General features: G+C 39.6%; 1 protein-coding gene across 2 annotated transcripts; it reads left to right on the top strand.

Moving 5' to 3' along the window:
* The first annotated feature begins 755 nt into the window (after window positions 1–755).
* LOC118734011 (SH3 domain-binding protein 5-like) lies at window positions 756–17,519 on the top strand. 2 transcript variants are annotated; one of them, XM_036463686.1, is made up of 9 exons: window positions 756–1,385; window positions 3,521–3,583; window positions 6,780–6,908; window positions 7,026–7,179; window positions 7,265–7,400; window positions 11,556–11,621; window positions 11,784–12,177; window positions 12,259–12,920; window positions 16,788–17,519. In XM_036463686.1, exons 1-9 carry the CDS (start codon window positions 1,344–1,346, stop codon window positions 16,969–16,971), a joined length of 1,830 nt encoding a protein of 609 aa, XP_036319579.1. In that variant the 5' UTR covers window positions 756–1,343; the 3' UTR covers window positions 16,972–17,519. The 2 variants fall into 2 exon arrangements, with proteins under 2 accessions (XP_036319579.1, XP_036319578.1); XM_036463685.1 differs by lacking the exon at window positions 11,556–11,621.
* The last annotated feature ends 421 nt before the right edge of the window (window positions 17,520–17,940 follow it).

Here is a 17,940-nt window from a genome sequence, read left to right as displayed (position 1 = left end):
TTATGCATAAAGTGTTGAGTGACTTACTTACATACATCATAGTGCCTAAGCCAGCCGTAGGAAATTGTTAAGAAATATTAATAAAAACTTATGAAAGTGAAAAAATATTTAATTTTTCAATCTCGGGGTATGAGCATATAAAAAGGTGATTAGCCATGCCTATAGTTAAAATAAAATAATTTATATAAGAGCGTTGTTTTTTTTTATATTTCAGTGCAACTTTTTGAGTCGTGCTGTACGATTTGCGCCAGCTATAATAAAAGTTTGATAAATAAAATCCCACCGAGCAAAAATATCCCCTCACTTATTGACAAGTTAACGAAATATAAACAATAACAAAACAGCACCTGTCAGTAAGACATAATGAGTAGAGAGCACGTCGCTCAACAAGAACTAAGATACATACATAGAAAAAACATGCATATGTATATTTGTATATGCTCTGAGATTCCGACAAAGTTGGGAAAAGCAAAGAAACTACCAATGAGAGTTTTCACAAACCCTGCAATGCAACGCAACAACAACTTTGCCCCAAAACAATAACTAGCCAGCAAGTGAATGAGCATATTTCCAGAGTGCTAACCTTTTTCACGCATATTTTACTCAGCTTGACGCTCAGCGGATAGCACGACTACATGGCCGGCTCTGGGCCTAGTCAAATCCGCAACGAGTTAAATAACAGTAAATTGTGGTGGGAGCTTTTAAGTGCTGTCGCCACCCAAAAATAAAGGCCACAGCCGCAGCCAAAGCGACGACACAGCTACGAATACTTTTAAAAACGGTCAACAACTTTAAGGTAACACTCATCGTTGGTAGTGTGTGGTGAAAATCCGTCGCGAGCGGCAGACAATGTCAAGACAAGACGAGCGAACTAGCCAAGCAAGTCAATCAGCCAACCAGCAACCAGAGCAGTGAAAATGAAATTGCAAAATTCGGTGAAAAATCAAAATGAAGCAAAAAATAAATAGAGCAAGTGTTTGGAAAACGGAGAAAAATATTGAAAAAATGTATTGGAGAATTTAAATATTCGCTTAAAACACAAGAATAGATAGCATATTCCCAGAGAATTGTTCGTAAGTCTGCTGCGCGGTGCTGAGCTACACAAAAATAATATATATTGCTGATTTTTTCGCAGCTACTACTACCAAAGTTGTATACATACATACATATAATATTACGACAGTATTTTTCAAAATTATTTAGTACATATTTAAAAATATATTGCTATTAGATTTTTAGTATACAATTTATCACTGTAAAAGAAGTGAAAAGTGTAAACGTTAAACACGTTGTGAAAAAAATAAAAGAATAGCCTTAAAGCACTGAAATAAATCAATAACGCTATGTCAACGGAAAGCAATACCCCGGTGGACCCCAGAGTGCAGGCAAGTAAAAAAAAAACCAAGAAAAAACAAATTTAGATGAGCATAAAAATAAAAATTAATTGCTAAGAATTGTAATTTCTACGATTCCCTTGGTGTGCATTTGCACAAGATTTGACGGTCATAAACGGATTTTGTCTTATCTGACAATGACCCATGAGAGGGAAAATAAATAAGAAAAACTTGCATGCAGAGGAATGTGAATGAATGAATTTGCACCTACATACATATCGAGCATAATGTACATACATACGCATATGTATACTTCATATGCATCTATGTATGTAAGCACATACATACATACATATGTATTTAGAAATAAAACGTACATGCATTTATACATACATACCTACACAAATACTTATGTATGCCAACATATCATTTGTTTTACATATTTATTTTTCCTGTTAGTAAAATGTACCAACTTTTGAGCGTAAGTACATATGTATGTATGTGCATACATAAGTACATACGTATGATGATGTAGTCCAATGTAGTGCATATTTCAAAATTTATATAGCCCATTTACTTAACTTTACCCGTGCGTAGCTCTTGGCAGTTTGCCGTATTTAACTGGCCATAAACGCAAGTTTCTTTCTTTATACAAACATACGAGTATGTATGTACGTACATACTTATTTTTGTATTTTAGATTTTAGTGTTATGTGTTAGTAACACTTTCAATGCTTGTTTTGCGTTTCTGATGTCATTTGCCGGTAGAAATTAAGGGACAAATATATTTGGCATAAAAACATCCTAACCCGAAAAATAAAAAATGCGAAAAAGGAAGGTTTTAAACATTTTAGTTTTTCGCATTGAACAAAAGTAAATGATGACTTCAAAATAAAAAGTGCAATCCTAAAATGTTACCCAAAAAGACAAAGTCGCACATTGGCTCCTTACTTTGATAAAAAAAGTGATATTTTCTTGTTATACGCCAGTATATGTACCTTTGCTGCAAGAGTGTCATAATTCCAAAAATCCAAAACTCGAGAAAAATGGCTTTTAAGTTTAGTGTTTACATACGCTCATGTGGTAAAAGTGAAAACACAAAGTTGAGGTGTGTTGAGTTGAGGTCAAATCTTTTTGACGTGAATTAAAGTGGGGTGATATGAGATGGGGTGAGTTAAGGTGAGTTTAGCTGAGGTGAGGTAATATAAGGTGAGCTGGGTTTCTCCGAGTTGAGGTGAGTTTAGGAGAGGCGAGTTGAGCTCAGGTGAGTTAAGTTGAGTTAATAGAAGAGTTGAGAAGAGGTGAAATAAATTGAGGTGGTTCAAGCGCGTGGAGGGGAGTTTAAATTAGTAAAGGTGAGGTGATATGAGTTAAGAGGTGAGGCGAGTTGAGGTGAGATAAGGTGATGTGAGGTGGGTTAAAGTTAAGATGATATAACACATTTTAATCTTCAGTTTTATTTTTAGGTTTGACTCTTTATTTTCATCTCTACTTACTATCGTATTACTCATCACGTAAAAACAAGTTTTTCGGATTATGACATACATCAACGTACAATCAGCATATACGACTGACGTATCACGTAATTTTTTTTTCGTATGTGTCTGGGCCCGTGAACGGATGTTACGATTCGAGCCCTGGTGTTAAATACTTGCCACAAAGATCTCCGAACTTGAATAAGAACACTTGAAATATTTTTTTTATTATGACACCCTTGCAGCGAAGGTACGACATGTAGTTGCTAAGCAAAAGCGAATATGAGTAAATTTGCAAGGAAAATAACTATCAGTCTTACCAGATAAATATAGGACAGGTTGACGTCCAAAACAAACATTATGACAATACATACAACTAAGCAATTACATATCCACTATTTGAAAGGCACTTTTTTCTGCGTTGACAGGATAAAAAGCAAGCCAACGCCCACTCACTTCCCTCGCCCACTGTTACGTAGGCGACACCTTAAAATTGCGTCCACAAAGCATAATATATTATATATATATATTATATATTATATTATATTATATTTATTTATGCCCACGACATTTTAACTACGTAACATTATTTGTATATTTACTTATATATATGTCCTGCGTTTATATGTATATATTCACATACATACATGCATGCATGCCAAAGGAAACGGAAACTCCAATACATTAATATTTCTTTTGCATATTTTTCAGGTTGAACTAGAGAAACTGAACACAGCAACAGACAATATCAACAAATATGAAGTGGAACTCGATGTGAGTATCGATTTGTTTCATTACAAAATAGTATACGCAAATTTGCCATAAAAATAATAGCACCAGTTTACAGCAAAAATTTTCAATGGATGCCACTATCCAATTCCTATAAAGAATTGTTCGCTGATTTCGAAAATCGACTTAATTTTTTATTCTATGGATAAGTTTTCAAGATATTTTCAATTAACCGTTATTCAGTTTAAAGCAAAAATTGGTTCCTTTTAATCACGTATATCTTACGAACCAATTTAACAATCTTAATATAAAATAGGGCAAATGAAAATATCTCGAAAACGTATCCATAGAAAAAAAAATTAAATCAACTCTTTTTTTTACATATCAAATTTTAATATACATAACTGCAGAGACGCGGGTTTGATGATTTCTTGCGGGATTGGATTCCCTAGTACTAATGTTTGAAATATTTAAAGCTCTACCCAGAACTGCAGCGGTCCATGGTATAGCGGTTGACGGTTAACCGCTGTCAAAATTAAAGCTCCCAAAGACCTATGGAATGGCATATAATTGTGGCGGTAGTGTTTTTACCGTCGGCGCTTTTCGGTTCATTTAAGTTTATTTCTACTTTTACCGTCCAGCAGGGGCGACATATTTTTTATTGAGTATTTTTGGCAGCCGCTGTGGTGTATGTAGTGGTAAGCAATGCGCGCTTCCACTCCGCAGGGCCTGGGTTCAAGCCGTGGTCAAAGCAACATCGCAAAAAAAATGTTTCTTAACAGCGGTCGTCCCTCGGCAGGCAATGGCAAACCTCCGAGTGTATTTTTGCCATGAAAAACAGCTTCTCATAAAAATACAATCGCCATTCGGAGTCGGCGTAAAACTGTAGGTCCCTCCTCTTGTGTGACAACATCAAGCCGCACGCCACAAATCGGAGGAGAAGCTCGGCCAAACACTTGCATATGTGTAAGCGCCAATCTATTATTATTATTATTTTCCGCTGGAAACGCCTATACATATGTCTATACTTTTTGATATCAATTAAAACACTTACCTCGACATGAACAAACACTTATTAAAGTGCAAAGTAGTGCTGGAAAACTATCGATAGTATCGATGGTTTTTAACTATCGAAAACATCGATGGTTTTGTAAGCACTATCGATAGTTTTCACTCATACATAAATATTCAGTAAGAGTAAAAGACGGCGGTACGTGTTTCATCTTGTGAGTCGGAAAGGTTATTTAGCAAAGCAGGGCAAATAATTTCAGAGCCCAGACGCTGCTTGAAGCCAAAAATCGTTGATAAACTTTTATTCCTTAACAAAAATATGCAATTCTGATCTCACTTTCAATAAAAGTTGTTATGTTTAATTTTTGGACTTTTTGATCAAAACTATTTTTTTCTTTTCTCTATCACGTATCTACAAGCTGTGTACATGGGTCAACGTTTGTTGTATGTGTATACATATGTATTTGTATCAAAGATGTAGAAAATATAGTTGGCGCCATCAGCGTAGCGCTAACTCTTCGTCGATTTGACAGCTTTCACCTATTTGTTGACGTCATGAAATACATTTTCGCATTATGGACAAGAATTAAATTTTTAAACTGTACTCATTTGGCGAAAAAAGTTTTACATAAAAGTAGACAAATGTACCTAACAATTAAACATCGCAACCTCTCTCTTCGGTACTATGTGTACTTTTGGACCTCACCTCAAGCAACGACTGTTGCCAGAGTGCCAAGCCATTTGTTCAATTTGGTGATACCCCTTATGTTTTAATCAATGGTTATGGCTCTTTCCAATGGAGAGAGGCCATTGGAAAAGCCTATGAAAATAAGAGAAAATTTTCCGATAAGTCATTTTGCTACGTTTTAAATCTGCCTCAAATGGTATGATTGTACCGAATAAACGATTTAATGTCTTAGCCATTTCAAAATTTACCAAACTGTGATGAAATCCATAGTCAAGACTGTACCATACGTCTCCGTAGAGAAAAAACTCTATTTAGCTTGCCAAATAGAGTATAGAATTGTCGTAGAGTTTTCGATCTATACACGGCGAAAAAGTCTCGCTAAATAACTCTCACGTAGACTGTGTAGGTGAGTCTCTCGTAGAACTCTATTGAGTGTTTACACGTCTCTAGCGAAATTTTGTTCTAAGTCTCGGGTTTTTTTCTCTATCATGTACGCTTAGCTTTAGACTTTTTTAAACGGCCTCAAGACTGTGTGGACCGCTGTAATACTCATTCGAACCACCTGGGGGCCACAATAGCGTAACGCTGTGGTGGGTTCCGGGACATGAAGGGTTCTAAGGCAACGAAAGGACTGACTATCTCACAAAGCGTTGAGCGGAGATGCACTGGCATCGTCACGAGCCTTTCTGCGGTACATCTAAAGGACACCCTGCAGAATTACTTGGGAGCTGCGAAGAATCTCAGATTTCTGCCCTCTGGCGGAAGAGGGAATAAGGCAATCAAGAGATCGCCGAAAGACTCTTTGAACCTACCTACCTACTGGCTAACTGACAGGACACTGCAAGTTGAGGTATCATTTGAATAAATGAGGCTTAATCTAGAGACGGACTGCAGGTTTTGTTGGCTGGTGGAGGAAACCCCAGAGCATATTCTACGTGGCTGCTCACGTATTACGAATATCAGACTTATGCACTTTGGGTAACTTTGTCTTCTCCATCCAAAAATTAGAACATGGTAGTGTCCGAAGTGCTTAACTTCCGAAATAACCCAAGGTTGGGGTAATTAAAATTAGGGTTTAGCACAATAGTAGATCTTCATAGGTCGATGTGCGAGTATTCCCGACATGTTAGCGGCCTTTCAACTAATCGCTTTCAATGAAGTTGGCCAGCTGACTTCTTTCGTTTAACTTTTGATTCAACTAATCGCCTGTGAAAGTTGAATCATGTATGAAGTGGATTGTGGCAGAAGGGCACCTCTCTGCAAATTGAAATTTTATTTTCCCGAAATATTGCCTCTTCTTTTTAGTTAAGACGCTTATCAGTCTGCCACCGAGTATTCCTATAAATATTTTTCAAACACAAACAAAAAACAATGAAAATTATTTCGAAATCTACCAGGTGTACGATGCCAATCCACGCGAAAAAGTGTACCTTAAAAAAAACAACAAACTTATTGTTTCCATTTATTTTAGTTATAAAAGCATTTTGTAATAAAAAAATATCCAACATCCATATACATTGTTTTTCTACATTTCTTCACTAGGAGGCAAAATGTGATTTCAAGCGCATATTGGCCGAGAGTGAGGTGCGCATCAAACAGGCTGCACACAAATTGGGTAACTCAATTGAGGCGGCCAAGCCCTATTACGAGTCGCGTATCTATGCAGCGCAAGTGAGTACCGTTGAAATGTCTTCTTTTCACTTCTATTGTAATCATATTTTCATATTTTCTGAAATATAACTCTATTTAAATATGTAACACCTGGAAAATGTGTGCGATTTTTTTTAGTTGGCCAAGGAAACACAACAAGCGGCGGTAAATTACGAAAAAGCTAAATCGATACACAGCGCTGCCAAGGAAATGGTATATTTGGCGGAACAGGGTTTGGGTGAAAAGGCAACACTGGATACCGCCTGCCAAGAAATGCTCAGTCATGCCACCAGTAAGAACAGCAACAAAATACATATTGCAAATACCATGAAGCATGTAATGCTATTTTCGTTCCTTTTTACTATTTCCCTGCGCAGCCAGGGTGAATCAATCTCAGGTGGATGTAACGGATGCACGAAATACTTTGAAAATGTGTCAACTGAAGTTGGAAGTGGCCAACAATCGAGTGGGCAAATTACAGGGACAACTTAAGCAGGCTATACGTGCGTCGAGGTGAGTTTTTAATCGCACAATTTTAGCCGCACTGTAAATCATTGTATAATATTATGCCCCCGAAGACTCACGCATGCATATGCAGGACATATACGAGGGGAGGTTAAAAAATTTTGAGCCTATGGTATTAAAATATCTGATAGAAATGTTTAAACATTTTATTTTTCTATACACGGTGTCCTATACCCCCTCTAAAACAAAGGGAAATAATTTAATCGAAAAACGCAAAATATGGCCTACCAAGTCGGAGACGCTCCATCTTTGGGGATATTACCGACCTTCAAACTTTAACTCGTCCTGGACTTCTGAAATGAGTGCTAATGGTTTTATTGGAAAACAAAAATATATGAACTACCAAGTCGGGAATGCTCTATCTTTTCGTCATTGAGATGGAAAGACCAGGTGGAGAAGAATTTGGCTTCACTTGGCATTTCCAATTTGCGTCAGTTGGCACAGAAGAGGCGTCCTTTGTTGAACTCGACCAAATGCGCTTTTTCGGTTATAACGCCAAGGAAAAATTAGAAGATTAGCGACTTCCGATTTCAACCGGAAGTCCATTGTTTCAATCGTATGTCCATTCCAAATGGAAAATTTGTGGTAACAACATTGATGTCTAACTTAAAAAAATGGATATCCGGTCAGTTAAACCCACTTCCGGTCGAAACCGGAAGTCGCTAATCTTCTTCTGCATAACAGTTGATGCATGCAGGAATTGCTCGCCACGGTACTTGAATAGCTCAGCTGGCAGGCTGTCAGCTCCAGCAACTGTATTGTTTTACAGAAGCGTTATTGCTATTCGTACCTCGTCATAGTCAGGCAGAGGAACATCGACTCCGTTATCATCGTTTGGGGGCTCGGATCCCAGCGTGGCCCTGTAGAGGGCATCTTTTTTCTCTGCAGTTTCCTGACACTTCTCATCGTACCAGTTGTTCTTTCGGACTCGCTGAAATCCGACTACTTCTTTGGCGGCGGTACTTAATGAGCGGGAAATGTTGTTCCACTGCTCGCACGATTGAGAGAATACAAAGGCATTTCTCTCTCGCAATTGCACCAGTGTGACGTCACACAAAAGTTATTCTCAAAAATCCTCTCTGATCGGCGCAATCTTGTATTCTATCATTCTTGCACTGCTCGCATATGTCGGTTTGTTGAAAAGTGCTCTCTGAGAGCAGGTGTGAGAGTCGAGTAGTGAATGTATTGGCCCTTTGTTGTGATTGCAGCTTTTCGACGTTAAGCTTTCCTTGCATTGTTGGGCGCACATTTTTTGCTGCACGGAGGCGGATGCATATCTTGGCTGCAACAAGATCACTATCCGTGTCGATGTTTGGACCTCGGAGTGTATGTACGTCTAAAACACTGGAAGCATGCATTCCGTCTATCACTACATGATCGATTTGGTTTTGTTGTTTTTGATCCATAGATAGCCACGTAGCTTGATGAAGTCGCTAATACCCAAAAATACACACAGCAACCCCGATTTGGTAGGTCATATTTTTAATTTTTTCAATAAAAAACATTTCCCTGCATTTTAGAGTGGGTGGACGGGTGGTCTAGGATATCCTGTATAATCTCCCTCTAATTCAATGCACTTTTTACATTTATCATAACCTAATACCGCCCTGATTTCTTCTTGACTCAAAAATCTTCGTCCTCAGAGTTTATTTCCCCCTGGGGGCCAGGTTTAAACTGTATGCATCTCGCGTAGTTTCTCGACAACAACCTGACGCACTTTTGTCAACAATGTGGCATAATAGTCTCCGTCCATTGTAGTTCTTTTAGTTTAGATAGTTGATCACAGTGGTAACGGAAGTTTTTTGATGCCTTGAGCTGGGATCATCTTCTAGCGACTCACTGCCATGCTTGAATTCTTGGCTCCAATGTTTCCAGACTCCCCATGTACTGTAGACATCCCTTCAAATAGAATTAGATTGATTTTACATTAGAATTCTAATGTAGTTTTCGAATCTAAAGTCAGGGCTCGAATCGTAACAGTCGTAAACGAGCAACTCGTCACGTAAAAATGCATATTATGGTGGAGAGACGAGCAATGATTAGAAAAACACTTGATATTAGAAGCCTATAAGAATTTAACGTTAGAATACAATTAGATATCTAACTTTTTTCTCGATATCGAGAACTAAGTCCCCTTTTTGTAGAGAATGCTATAGTTCTCGACAGTTTCTCCAATCGTTAGATAATACATTGGAATTCGCATCGCTTTCAATCGTTCTCTAACCTAAATATTTGTTGGGTTCTTTGAGAGGAATTTGATGACCGCTCTGTAGTCGAGTTTCGTACGGCTCAATTTCTGAAGTTGTAATGATGTTAATGACATGATATTCGGTGTTTTTACTTAGGCACAAAAGTTTTCAGCCTCCCCTCGTACAATCGTACACACATACATATTATTACGTTCTGGGATGGGCACATATAGTAAATTTTTCCTTACCGGCTTTTACCATAAGTATTTAGTTAGGCATAGAGCTTTAATTGAACGGAGTTGAAACGATAGACAATTGATTATAAATATGTATTTTTATGTGACCCAACAACAGGCCGACTCCTTCAAGTCGATATACGTTCGTCAATCGCTTGTTGTACATTATTGAGCACCGATGCGAGATACTCTACTTACGCACGACTCGATGACTTCCTTTCAGTTCGTACTACATGCTTCGAAGCATGCGGTGTTAACGCTTCGATAGTGTTCTTCCCCACAAAAATCTGTTCGGATAACATAGCAGCTATTCGCCATATATGGACTTGTGTTCTGGCTAGTTTTTAAACTTTTTCACTGGGTATCGCATGGTCTTGACGACTTAACTACCGGCCGGCCGATTGATTTCTATGTAGTTAGAAAAGTTACTCAGTCTACTGTGCCGAGTTACGACGTAAGGACCCCTCTTTGGCTATCAGACATGACCACCAGAATATCTTTTAGTTTAAATACGATCCAGGTGGGACAAATGTGGTGAAGTATGTTGCAGCAGAAGTTCAAAAATGCCTAGTGAAGAAGTTGGCAAGGTTAGCGAGATGTGTATGTAGTAAACTTATAGCAAATACCGCCATAATACCATCGTCTGCATAGGTGACTAAGTTCACTTCGGCTGCTGGCAGAGCTAGGTTGGTTATAAACAGATTTAACAGGTTTGGTCTTGGGCGGGTTCAGTGTTTGACTGAAGTATGCCTTGATCTCGTCCGTGGATTTAAAGTGATGTCTGCTGACTTGCCTCGGATGGGAGAAGGCTTTTCTTCCAACAACGGTCTGTTCAGATGCTCCCTGATCATAAATTGCTTGTTGAGCATTCAATTGTGATCACCACAGGGCGTATGTATGTTGCCAATGTTTGTTTTTTTGCACAAAGGCTACCAACAAGCAACCTTGTTGCGGCTCTGTACTTTGTTGGCAATTGCGGTTGTATAATAGAAGAATGAAAGAAATCTATCCGCAATATCTCTTCGGGGAATTTGTATGATGTTACAACAAAAAAAAATCGGCCGGACACTATATCTTACAATCGTGCGCGTTGGATATCCAGGAGGTTTAACAATAACGGGGATAGAGAACCACTCTGTAGAGCCCCTTGTTTAATAATTCTAGACTGGTCTGATTACTCAACGTTTGACCTTATCGGCCGAAGGATGCAGTTTAAATTGGCGACTAAAATAGCTCGCGATTCGCTTAGGCGCGATCACAGAATGAAATTTCACTCTGCCATGATGCTTCTTGCCCGCTGTGTGCATTGCTACCTGGTGGTGGTTGGCTGCGTCTATGAATGATTCAGCAGAGCTCTGCATCAGGAGATAGTGGAGTAGTTTCCTTAATGATATCACACGAAGAACTGCTTGAATTTTTGAAATGTATGAAAAAAAATCTTTTGATAAAGAAGCTGCAACTCTTTATTGGACCTCGGTTAACCGTATGGTACGTCATGGGTTAAGCTATTGTTTATTTGGAGTTGAAGAGCACTCACTACTTTGTTGGTACTGTGATAAGCGTAATTTGTTGAAGCTTAAATTGATTAAAGTGATTAAGTGTTACTTTGTTTCTTTCCTTTTCATTTCACTAAGTACTCACCTTTCACCGCTAGCTTGGTTTTTACTTAAATTTTTTTGTATAATTTATTTTTCAGTATTTTAATTTTTAACTTTTAGTTTAAGCATTAGACGAGACTTACTTGAATTGAATTCTTTGGTTTATCAGCACCGTTGCAATATTCTGTAAGTATTTCACGAGCTCGGCACGCGTAACAATGACCACTTATTTCTTCCAAATTTAACCATTTGCTATTTTTGATTTTCAATCAATTTTTGTAAAATTAAAATTTCCTATTATAACATTCACTTCTAATTTTTCTAAAATGCGTATATTCACATTTGCAGGCCCTTCTACGAGGCGCGAGCTAACTACAATGGCCTCTTAAAAGCACAAAAGCAAAAAATTAATGAACTAGAAAGCAAAGTCACCGAAGCCAAGATGACTTACAATGAGGCGCTGAAAAACCTCGAGCAGATCTCTGAAGATATACACCGCCAGCGGCAGGAAAAACGTGAGCTGCTCAACGACACGCTCTTGGCAGAGCTACGCGTTGCAAGCAATGCCGCAGCAGCAGTGCAAAATTATCAACACTTTCCGTGCGATATTGACGCACCGGACGAGTATTTGCAATTGCCCGCGAAACTTAGCACACAGTCCAGTCCAGTGCGACAACGCCGCTTCGACGAGCATGAGTGCCCACATTTGCTACAGGACTTTCCTACGCTCAACCTGAGAGATGTAAGTGGACAGTTCATTGCTACACGTTTTTTTTTTATATATTTGCGTGATTAATAATTGCTTGTTTTCTTTGTGGCAAAGAAACACCCAGGTGGCAGCATGCACAAGTCGGCAAGTACGAGCGCTAGCGGCGACGGTCTCTTCGGGCACACCCCCCTACATGGACCGTACGAGGTGAAGACGAGTGGCAATAGTAGCGTCGCTGGCGGTGGCAGCGGTAGCGCACACGATGCCAGCTCAAGCACCGGCGCCGATGCAGATGAGCAGGATGACATCGAGCAGTGGACTGAGATACGCTTATCGCACTCGGAGAGCACAAGTTCTAGTTACTCAAATCAATCGCTGCTACACGATCAGCTAGGTGGCGCTGCAGAAGATGCACAATCGCATCACTCCTCGTCATCCTCATCGGACGAGCCGAAGCGCAAAGTCACTTGCACGACGATCTTCCATGAAGATCAGCTCAACAAGAAACAGAGCCTGAGCCAGTGGTTGTCGCGTTCGAACAGCCTGAAAATGTCTGGACGACGTCAAAGTCTGGATCTCCTAATCGATGCAGGTGACAAGGTGAAAGATGTATTTAGTTTCGGTTTCCAGAAGGTGGGGAAAACACTGGAGCGACGTAATAGCGAATCGGAGATGAATGCAGAGAACGCGGAGAGTGGAGGCAGTGCGGCGGCGGGTGCAACGAGCGTTGCCGGTGGTAAAACAACATCGGCTGGTGATTTTTTCCTCTTCTCCAGGTCAGTAGGCAGTGGCGTTGCCAGTAACAGCACTGTTAGTAGAGCTTTGCAAAAAAAGACTGGACTGCTGAGCACACTGCAGAATCGCTTCACCCAATTGATTTAAATGCAAAAAGAATTTATCATTGAAGAGCTAAAAAATCAAGAAAAACTAGTGCTTGCCATTTTAGAAGGAAATATTTGAAAAATTACTGCGGCCAAAATTTGTTTTTCGATATACCGTTATATTAATGTGTAACAAGCATTTATGTACCAGACGAATTTGTGCATGCGTAACGGCATTTGTTTACAAATTTACAAACATACTTATGTATTGTAGAAACATTTTCAAATGCATTTAGTGGAATTAGAGAAATTGCTTGTATTTTTAAGCGAATCTAAAAATCTTTGCAACTTAAAAAAGTTGTTAGCAAATTTGAAAGCAATATCTGACAATACTGAATCGCAAAAGGTAGAATGTTGAAATTGGCAAGTTTTTATACATATACCAACGGTGGGCAAACGCGGCTCTTTGAGCCAAATGCAGCCCTTTGCTTAGCAAAGTGCGACTCTTTTTGCTTTCTCTTTGTTTAGAACATTTTGGCTCGTTTTACTTTTTAAAATACATATTTCTTTGTTGGACATTCTTTTCCATTGTGTTGTTTTTTTATTCTTTATACAATTTGAGCCCAGCTTTTTCAGCCGAGTAGCTTTCAAATGTTTGGAATTAATTGAAGAAGAGAAAAGAAGGATGAGGTATCCAAGGATATCTTCTATGAGCGCTTGGAGCGCACATACGAGCGCTGCCCCGCCACGATATCAAAATCGTGCTTGGCGATTTCAATGCCAGGGTGGCAAGGAAGGGATATTTAGAAACACCGCCGGAAAATTCAGCATCCACGACGAAACGTCCGACAACGAACTGAGGCTGATCGACTTCGCCGGGGCCCGAAACATGGTAGTATGCAGTACTAGGTTCAAGCATAAAAAGATCCATCAAGCTACGTGGCTGTCTCCAGAACAAAAAAGGAAAAATCAAATCGATCATGTTGTGATAGACGGAAGGCATGCTTCCAGCGTTTTGGACGTGCGTACACTCCGAGGCCAAACATCGACTCGGACCACTACCTTGTTGCAGCCAAGATACGCACCCGCCTCTGTGCAGCAAAAAATGTGCGCCCAAATATGCACGGGAAGCTTAACGTCGAAAAGCTGCAATCACAGCAGACAGCTAATGCATTCGTTACTCGACTCTCATACCTGCTCTCAGATAGCACTCTTCAACAAACCGACATATGCGAGCAGTGGAACCACATATCCCGCTTATTAAGTGCCGCCCCCGAAGAAGTAGTCGGATTTCAGCTAGCCCGAAAGAACAACTGGTGGCCGCCTATAGGGCCACACTGCGATCGGGCGCAACGCGAGCCATGTCGGACCGTTATAGGCGTCTGAAGAGGGAAGCGAGACGTATTTGCCGCAATACGAAGAGAGAGGCCGAAATACGTGGCCGACAGGAAGAATTCCCGAAAATTTTACCAGAGAGCTAGGCGACTTACGGAAAATTTCAAAACCAGGCCGTACTTCTGTAAGCACAACAATGACGACCTAGTTACCGATGTTCAGAACGTACTTAAATTATGGAGGGAACACTTTTCTACGCTACTAAATGGTAGCAGCACGGAAAGTTGTGGAGAAGAAGAATCCGAGCCCGCAGTCGATGATGACGGAGTCGACGTTCCACCGCCTGACTATGAAGAGGTACGTATGGCAATAACGCGGCTGAAAAACAACAAAGCCGCGGGAGCTGACAGCCTGCCAGAACTATTCAAGTACGGCGGCGAGGAGTTGATAAGGTGCATGCATCAACTCTTGTGCAGAATATGGTCAGGTGAACGCATGCCCGACGACTGGAATTTAAGTGTGCTCTGCCCAATCCACAAGAAAGGTGACCCCGCCATTCGCGCCAACTACCGCGGGATCAGCCTTCTAAGCATAGGTTACAAGGTCTTATCGAGCGTATTGTGTGAAAGACTGAAGCCCACCGTCAATGAACTGATTGGGCCTTATAAGTGTGTCTTTTGACCTGGCAAATCCACCATAGACCAGGTATTCACAATACGCCAAATCTTGGAAAAGACCCGCGAGAAAAGGATCGACACTCACCACCTATTTGTCGACTTTAAAGCCGCTTTTGACAGCACTAAAAGGAGTTGCCTATACGCCGCTATGTCTGAATTTGGCATCCCCTCAAAGCTCATACGGCTGTGTAAAATGACGTTGAGCAATACCACCAGCTCCATCAGAATTGGGAAGGACCTCTCCGAGCCGTTCGCCACAAAACGGGGTTTCAGACAGGGCGACTGCCTTTCATGTGACTTCTTTAATATGATGTTGGAGAAGATAATAAGAGCTGCAGAACTGAACCGCTCAGGAACAATTTACTACAAGAGCGTGCAATTGCTGGCTTATGCCGATGACATCGACATCATCGGTAACAAAAACCGCGAAGTCTGTTCTGCCTTCTCCAAGTTGGATAGGGAAGCAAAGCGAATGGGTCTGGTGGTAAACGAGGACAAGACGAAGTATCTCCTGTCATCAAGCAAACAGTCAGCACATGCGCGTCTTGGCACCCACGTCACTGTTGACAGTTACAATTTCGAGAAAGTAGAGAATTTCGTTTACTTGGGAACCAGCATTAACACCGATAATAATGTCAGCATTGAAATCCAACGCAGAATCACTCTTGCCAACAAGTGCTACTTTGGACTGAGTAGGCAATTCAGGAGTAAAGTCCTCTCTCGACGGACGAAAACCACGCTCTATAAGTCACTCATCATGCCCGTGCTGGTATATGGCGCAGAAGCATGGGCAATGACAACATCCGATGAGGCGGCTCTTGGAGTGTTTGAGAGAAAGATTTTGCGGAAGATTTACTGGCCTTTACGCGTTGGCGACGGCGAGTACCGCAGACGATGGAACGATGAGCTGTATGAGCTTGACAACGATATGGACATAGTGCAGCGAATTAAAATACAGCGGCTCCGCTGGCTTGGTCATATCGTTCCAATGGACACCGACGCTCCAGCTCTGAAAGTATTCAACTCGGAACCCGCTGGTGGTAGCAGAGGAAGAGGGAGGCCCCCACTACGATGGAAAGATCAGGTGGAGAAGGACTTGGCGTTTCCAATTGGCGTCAGTTGGCACAGAGGAGAAACGACTAACCAAAATTTAACAGAACTGTTACGAGCCGCTTTAACTGACGTAAAACCAGATTTTGAAAATTTGGCCAAAGAATCTTTTAAATTTTCTTTAATATATATCTTACGCACATTATAATGATAATAAAATTAATGGTTTTCATTTCTTAATTTTATTTAAAAATAAGTTTTGTTTTAGTTTTTTTTTGTGGCTCTTTGTAGCCTTTAGAATTTAAATATGGCTCTTTTCGGCCTCGGCCTTGCCCACTCCTGGTATATACATACACACACATGCACTTTAAAAGGTAACATACATACATATGTGTATGTACTACTAACCTACGGGTACAAATTGTTGAATGTTTAAAAGAAAGAGATTGTTACTGTTTAAGTTGTTTGCTGTTCAAATTTGTAGACAACATATGACCAATTTTATATATCAAATAAATTGACCGCACAATGTTATCATATATACACTCACATATAACCACTATATTATGTAGATTTACTATTGCATTGCAAATTTTTACATACAATTTAAAATGCACACAAATATGAATTAAATGGAATTTATATACTATGTACATACTAACTAAAATGCAATTCTATCGCAGTACAAATTTTTTATGTACTCTTTTTTATGTACCTATTGTATTGTAACTGTAAACCACAACTGAAAATTACATTTCAGGTTATCAGAGCCCAAAGAGCTGCTCTCCGATGAGCAGGTCGAGAATTTATTATTGAATCCCAGCCTGGATGAGAATGGTGTGATAATTGTTGAACAACTTAAATCGCCGTTACAGCATTCAAATCAATTCGGAATGGCTACCACACCGACAACCGCTACAACAACAACCACACTGCTATTCTAAATGGCGTTATGATTCAAAATATTTTTGTGCTATACCTAGTTTACCATTGATTCGTAGGTACTTCGATAAGTAGCGAGAGCTGAGAAAACATATCACACTAATGAGAGATAGATGCTTGAAGAGATTGTGCTATGTACGAGTACTTATTTATACAAAAAAAAAGAGATTATTATGAAGCTTGGAACTGATTTTCTTAGGTGCATTTATAGTACGAGAAGATTAAATACATACATATATAATAAAAATTCTGCTTACATTTTACTATTAAGTACATTTAATTTTTTAACTCAACATTTGCAATAGTAGACGAATTAAAAATAATATTTTGTATTTCATGTATGTCAACTATAACCTAATAAAGTTTGAAAACAGGTTTTTTGAAGTAAGATATGCAGAAAAGTTGTTGTAAAGAATCCGCCATAGCTGAGTTGTTGTTTCCTAAAAGCATGAAGCGATTTTAGAGGCGATTAATGGAATCTAATAGGGAATTTACATGATTCAACTTTCACGGGCGATTAGTTGAACCAAAAGTTGAACGAAAGTAGGCAGCCGACCAACTCATTGAAAGCGATTAGTTGAAAGGCCGTTTACACCAGGCCATTGTTGCTTTCCGCAAAAGTTGCCTGTAAAATCGCCGCATGTAAACACCGTATTAACGAACAATTTTATGAGGAGCAACAGCGAAGTTAGCGAACACAGACAAGCACAAGCGCATATATGTACATGTTAAAGCTTCTTAAGGATTTGGTTGTACAAATCAATGCTTCGGTTGGTATGTTAGTGGCAAAGGAAACAAAAAATAAGAGCATATATATTTTTTAAGAATATACAATTTATATATTTTTTCATTTTTTTTAGGGCTGTGCGATTATTCGATTACTCGAGCAAGTTGGTTAATCAATTATTCGGTTAATCAATTACTCGAGTAATCAAAATTTTGATTACTCAAAACGATGATTAATCGAGTTA

This window comes from Rhagoletis pomonella, unplaced genomic scaffold (assembly GCF_013731165.1).
Source record: "Rhagoletis pomonella isolate Grant_MI unplaced genomic scaffold, Rhpom_1.0 Rhpom_scaffold_00002, whole genome shotgun sequence".
In the NCBI taxonomy this organism is placed as follows: domain Eukaryota; kingdom Metazoa; phylum Arthropoda; class Insecta; order Diptera; family Tephritidae; genus Rhagoletis; species Rhagoletis pomonella.
Note: the sequence above shows the minus strand (reverse complement) of the source record. Positions and strands in the feature narration are given on the sequence as shown.

Excerpts from the sequence above, each read along its gene's own strand:
- LOC118734011 (XM_036463686.1), top strand. The coding sequence starts at position 1,344 with ATGTCAACGGAAAGCAATACCCCGGTGGACCCCAGAGTGCAG. Across the intron at positions 11,622-11,783 it reads CAGCACCGTTGCAATATTCT|GCCCTTCTACGAGGCGCGAG; the intron begins GTAAGTATTTCA and ends TCACATTTGCAG. Across the intron at positions 12,178-12,258 it reads CTACGCTCAACCTGAGAGAT|AAACACCCAGGTGGCAGCAT; the intron begins GTAAGTGGACAG and ends TTTGTGGCAAAG.